This window comes from Branchiostoma floridae, unplaced genomic scaffold, assembly GCF_000003815.2.
Source record: "Branchiostoma floridae strain S238N-H82 unplaced genomic scaffold, Bfl_VNyyK Sc7u5tJ_387, whole genome shotgun sequence".
Taxonomy (NCBI): Eukaryota; Metazoa; Chordata; class Leptocardii; order Amphioxiformes; family Branchiostomatidae; genus Branchiostoma; species Branchiostoma floridae.
This window is the reverse complement of record NW_023365825.1, coordinates 30,163-35,798: the sequence shown is the minus strand read 5'-3', so window position 1 is coordinate 35,798 and position 5,636 is coordinate 30,163. Positions and strand designations below refer to the sequence as shown.

Below are 5,636 nucleotides of genomic sequence, written 5' to 3'. Positions count from 1 at the left end.
CGGGAAGGGGGGAACTCTGCCATTTCTTCGTCGGTAGCAGAGTCATGCCTCCTCGTAATTTAGAGCTCGCAGACTCGTCGTCCGCTCGATTTTCGCCTAATGTGAGGGGGGTTTAAGTAGACCATGTACAAAAAGAAGTTTTTGGCAATTTCACATTACAACTTTGCTAGATACTGTTTTCATCTGATCAGGTATTAAAAGCACGAGTCATGAAAACATCAGGTTTTAAACCCGTTTCTTCAAAAGGAATTCAAAAGCCAAAGCTGTTTATTCGTCACTTTCAGATCAAGAATGCTCTGCTACAACTTGCGCCGACTGCCTTCGACAAGGTCCGAAATGCGGGTGGTGTGCAGAGGAGGTAACGTTTAGTCTTCATTACTCGTTTGTCGGTATGACATCTTAGTATCGGAGCAAACCGGCCCATGTCCACCTTTCGGGGCTCAAATCGTAACAGATAGTTAGAAATGAGGGCACATATGCGGTATTGTTGCCATTTCGAGGCGTTGTATGTATTTAGAGTCCTCTTTGTGTAAAACATATCTAATTTCTAGCACAACGGACAAGAAAATTTGTAAAGAAAGATTAGTTTTCAGCACTATGGACAGGATAGTTTGTAAATGAATAGTTCTCAGCACCATGGACAGGATACTAGTAGTTGGTAAAAAACGACATTTTTTTTGCACCATGGAAAGGATAGTTTGTAAAAAAAAACATGTTTTTTGCGCCATGGACTGGGTAGTTTTTGAATGAGCAGTTTTAAGCACCATGAACAGGATAGTTTGTGAATGAATAGTTTTCAGCACCATGGACAGGATAGTTTGTGAATGAATGGTTTTCAGCACCATGGACATGATAGTTTGTGAATGAATGGTTTTCAGCACCATGGACATGATAGTTTGTGAATGAATAGTTTTCGGCACCATGGACAGGATAGTTTGTGAATGAATAGCTTTCAGCACCATGGACAGGATAGTTTGTGAATGAATATCTTTCAGCACCATAGACAGGATAGTTTGTGAATGAATAGCTTTCAGCACCATGGACAGGATAGTTTGTGAATGAATAGTTTTCAGCACAATGGACAGGATAGTTTGTGAATGAATAGCTTTCAGCACCATGGACAGGATAGTTTATGAATGAATTTCTTTTTTTTTGTTCGTGAATTTTTTTTTACAGAAAGATTAGGACCAATTCAATAGTCACTGGCAGAGTTTCAATCATCGTTTTTAAGTGTTGTTTCTGATTAGTTTGATACAAAAGACCAAACAACTTGTAGTTCATAATTACATCAATCACATCAAAGTATATGTTGTTATGAAAGAGATATATAATGAACAATAAAAAAAATGATGTGGAGACCTGACTCATTGCATTGATACATTTTACCCCAACTTTCAGGGTTACCAGGGTCCACGGTGCGACCTCATCACTACACTACAGAAGAACGCCTGTCTGTCAACCAAGATACAGAACCCAACCACAGAGGGACCAACAAAAACCAAGGTAAAAACATTCTGGCACCTTTCTAACTTATGTCAATAGACTGGATCATGAAAGTGAAAAAAACATGAGTTGAATTGGTCACTATAACTTTCTGCAAATTGATACTACCAGTAACATTGCAGTTTGTCCATAAAGTTTTGTTCTTGTCCTCTTACAGGATTTGGCCTTAAGCTCAACAGCACAAAGTGGAGACATTATTCAAGTCAGGCCACAGGAGATCAGCTTAAAAATGAGAAAAGGTACATTTAACATAAGTAAAGCATAAGTATAGAACCATTATAAACAACTTGAAGTTATAATTCATCTGTGAAATTTAGATAACGTTAAATGACTAAACTGTAGCTTGTAATGATTGTATGTGTTGTCTTTGTCTAGATTCTATTTGCTGGACTACCACAAAATTAAACAAATAGTAATGTATATGACATCATTATCCTCCAAATTACATATCCGGTATATTATTATTTTACTACAATAGATGATATAAGGCCTGGTGACACACGGATGACTGGCTGAGTCATGCAAAATGCACAATGTATCTCTTTCTTTGTGTACTCTACAAGGTGATGCTGTTCAGCTGTCCATGCAGGTTCGGCAGGTTGAGGACTACCCCCTGGACCTGTACTACCTCATGGACATGTCATTCAGTATGAAAGACGATGTTAGCAAACTGGTGGACATAAACTCTGTTCTAAGTAAGTACTCCTGGACCTACTGAAGGACTTTTGTTCACAAACTATGGTGTCTAGACATATTGTATTATGATCATAGCTTTTAGCAGGTTTCATAATGGTTCTAGACTTTTGCACATATCTGTGCAAGTCTTATGGTCAGCAATAATGCAAAAAAAGTTAAAGATTTTTGTGACTTAAAACTTTGTCCTTACATACCAAAGTCAGTGTGCATACAGTCATGTCAAAGATGTGCTCCTTTGTGATTGTCCATCGTGTAAGATCCTTGGCTAAATCACCTGTTCAATATATTGACGGACGTTCTCCTTTTATTTTATTAACAGTTCGTGAGATGAAAAGTTTAACAAACAACTTTCGTGTGGGCCTGGGCATATTTCTGGACAAGACTGTGCTGCCAATGGTGAACACCAACAAGGATCGGTAAAGTGCAGCTTAATCATTTTCAATTTTAAGAAGGCATTTGAACGGCAGGACCTCAAGCAGCATGCTCTCTCACATGACCAACCTGCAGATTATTAGTCATGCGGATTGCCTTACAACTTCAAGAAAATCAAACACCCAGTCTAAATGTATGTTGCTTGATGGAGGTAACTTAAGCTATCTAGAAAAACTTTACATTTCTAACAAGCTGGATTTGTAGAATTCTGTTATTGATTATTAAACTGTTTTCTGTTAAAGTTAAGTTGCGTCAATTCATCAAAATTTGTAGTTTCCATTTTCAGATTTACTCAAAATCATATTTTTTACCAAGCTCAAGGATTAACATACCTATTGCTTGCTCTTTCACTAGACTACAAGACCCCTGCCCCAATGTAGATACCCAGTGTGCACCAGTTTTTGGCTTCCGCCACCTTCTGGACCTGACAGATGATGCAGATGCCTTGAGAAGAAAACTGCCGAACCCTGAGGAAGTTTCTGCTAACAGAGACATCACTGAGGGAGGCCTGGAGGCCCTTCTGCAGGTTGCCATGTGCAAAGTAAGTTGTCAGCAATCTTGAGATTTTATCATGCAATTCAGTGTACATTCAGATCAGAAGGTTAGATATTCATGAGCAAATGTAGCATGGACTATCATAATTCCCCAGGTGCCATAATACCGCCACCTCAAAAAAATGTTAGTATAGGGGTCTTCCCAAATTGTCTTGAACACCGAATGTTAAATATCCTAAATGTAATACAATTCAGATATCACGTGTTGAAGACAATCTTGAGAAGGCCTCTATAACAACATTTTTTGAGGTGGCGGTATAATGGCACCTGGTGGAATAATGCGAATGTTTGTTAGTTATTTCTTGTTTGTATTTAACATCATACCTGTATTTTTATCTGATGTTTCATAGGCAAAAGATTGGATGGCGTGACAAGGCCACCAAAATGGTGCTATATGCCTCCGATGAGGGTTTCAAAATGGCAGGTGATGGAAAACTGGCTGCCATTTTGCCCCCAAATGATGGACTGTGCCATTTGAGTTCAGGAAATCCCGTCGAGTACACAGAGCTGAACAACCAGGTGATGGAATAATCAGCACCAAGGCTAGCTACTTTTTTTGTTTACATGACAGCTATCAGGTAACAAGTATCAAAAGGTACAAACTATGCAAATTTAGGTTTGCTTTTGCTAGCCAAGGGTATAATCTTTCCTATGAGTTACAAAATGGTCAAAACGTCCACCCAGGAGGGATTCGTCTTACCTTAGTGACTAAAGCTTGGTCATTCAAATGACAAAATCATTCCAGACATTGTGTGTCTCTGTGACCAATCATTTTTCTACACTTTGTTAAACATCATTTTAATTACTCTTTCCCACAGGACTATCCATCAGTGGGACAGGTTGTCAGGGTTTTGAGGGAACAAAAGATTCAACCAATTTTTGCTGTTACTGATCAGAGGGCAAAAAATCAGCTCAAGGTGTATAAGGTAAGATTGCCACCCTTATGCCAAGTTTCTAAATAGATCATAAAAGACTATGGTCTATCACTTGTCTCAAGTATGATTGTAATTTTAGATTATACCTTAATCCAAAAGAATTAATTCTACATCTCATTGACATTCTCTACTTTACCTCCATAGCAATTGTCAAACCAGTTTGATAGTGCACGCACGGCAGAGCTGGCTGATGACTCATCCAATATAGTGGGACTGGTTACAAATGCATACAAGGTGAGATCACATTTCTGGGCAATGATCCTACATATAATTGTTTGTATTATAGATAATGCGGCTCAATGCCATTGATTGCTGCTGAGTTCTAGAGCCATTGGGAGATGACAGCAATCTAGTTAGCCAAGACCTAATGTTACATGAATGGGCCTGCTAATGCATACAATGTACATGTCACAACAAATACACCAACAATACAACAGCAAAAACATTATCAACCCCCTTCAAGCTCTGAGTGAGGAGGTAACAGCACATGTCTCTTTTTGTTCACCAATGTAGGAATTAAGGTCAGAAGTGAAGCTACAGCCAGTCAACCTGCCACCAGAGGTTGATGTTGCAATAACACCCATCTGTCCTAGTGGGACTACTGAGGAGGAAAGCTCATGCATGGGTCTTCAAGTTGGAGACACAGTAAGACAATAATTGCCATGAAGTCTTACATCGAAATGGGATAAAGGATTATTGAATTTTGAGCCTAACCTTTTTCATGCAGATATTATAGACTAGCACATGTATGTCTTGATGGAGACAGTCAAAGAAAGCAGTAATCCAAATAGTCTGACATCTTTTACAAATCCTTTGTCAACTATCTCCTTTTCAAGCTAACTTAGTCCCAAGGAGAATATTCCATAACAAAACATTTTGCTCCACTGATGCTATCTAATTGGATTCAATGGAGCTTCAGAATCTGGAAATCTTTTAAAATTATTTCTAGGAAGTCAAAATCAATTTGCTTTTCTTGTTGTTGGACTCTCTAAGAATTCATATTTTATTGTAGCAAGACTTAAAATAATATCATTGGACAAAAGGGGGAAGAAATTAAACTCATGAAAGAAGTTATGAGTAAAGCATTTTTCTACATTGTTTTCAGGCAGAGTTTGTCATTGACGTGAATGTCAAAGACTGTCCTAAACAGGGCCAAAGCAACCTTGCCACATTCAGCCTTGATCCTGTGGGCTTTGGTGATGAGCTTAAGGTCAACTTGGAATTTCTCTGTAGCTGCGAGTGTGAAGCATTGCAGGTAAGTTGTTGAATGGGTATTCAGTGTTGCACAGACTCAAGCTAATTTTGAGTTAATGGAATTTCATATAATTGATATACTATGTTGATTACACCCACCTGTATTTATTGCCTGCTTGTAGGTCTTGTAAAATGTTTTAGGTCTACCGTCTATGGTTTGAAGTTGATAAAATGTTACCCAAACAACATGCAAACAATAAACATACCACATATATGTGTTGTCAACTCCATACATTAGATTTGCAAAATATATGTTATCCTT

General features: G+C 38.3%; 1 protein-coding gene across 1 annotated transcript in view; it reads left to right on the top strand.

The window, feature by feature from the left end:
• Positions 1–284: 284 nt before the first annotated feature.
• Positions 285–5,636, top strand: part of LOC118408758 (integrin beta-1-A-like) — a gene marked incomplete at its 5' end in the record, with an annotated part of 10,168 nt that continues 4,816 nt past the window's right edge. The window contains 11 exon segments of the mRNA XM_035809617.1: positions 285–358; positions 1,399–1,503; positions 1,661–1,742; positions 2,067–2,198; positions 2,519–2,615; positions 2,986–3,173; positions 3,538–3,704; positions 4,004–4,111; positions 4,265–4,354; positions 4,634–4,765; positions 5,226–5,375. Of these exon segments, the coding sequence (XP_035665510.1) occupies positions 285–358; positions 1,399–1,503; positions 1,661–1,742; positions 2,067–2,198; positions 2,519–2,615; positions 2,986–3,173; positions 3,538–3,704; positions 4,004–4,111; positions 4,265–4,354; positions 4,634–4,765; positions 5,226–5,375 (1,325 nt within the window).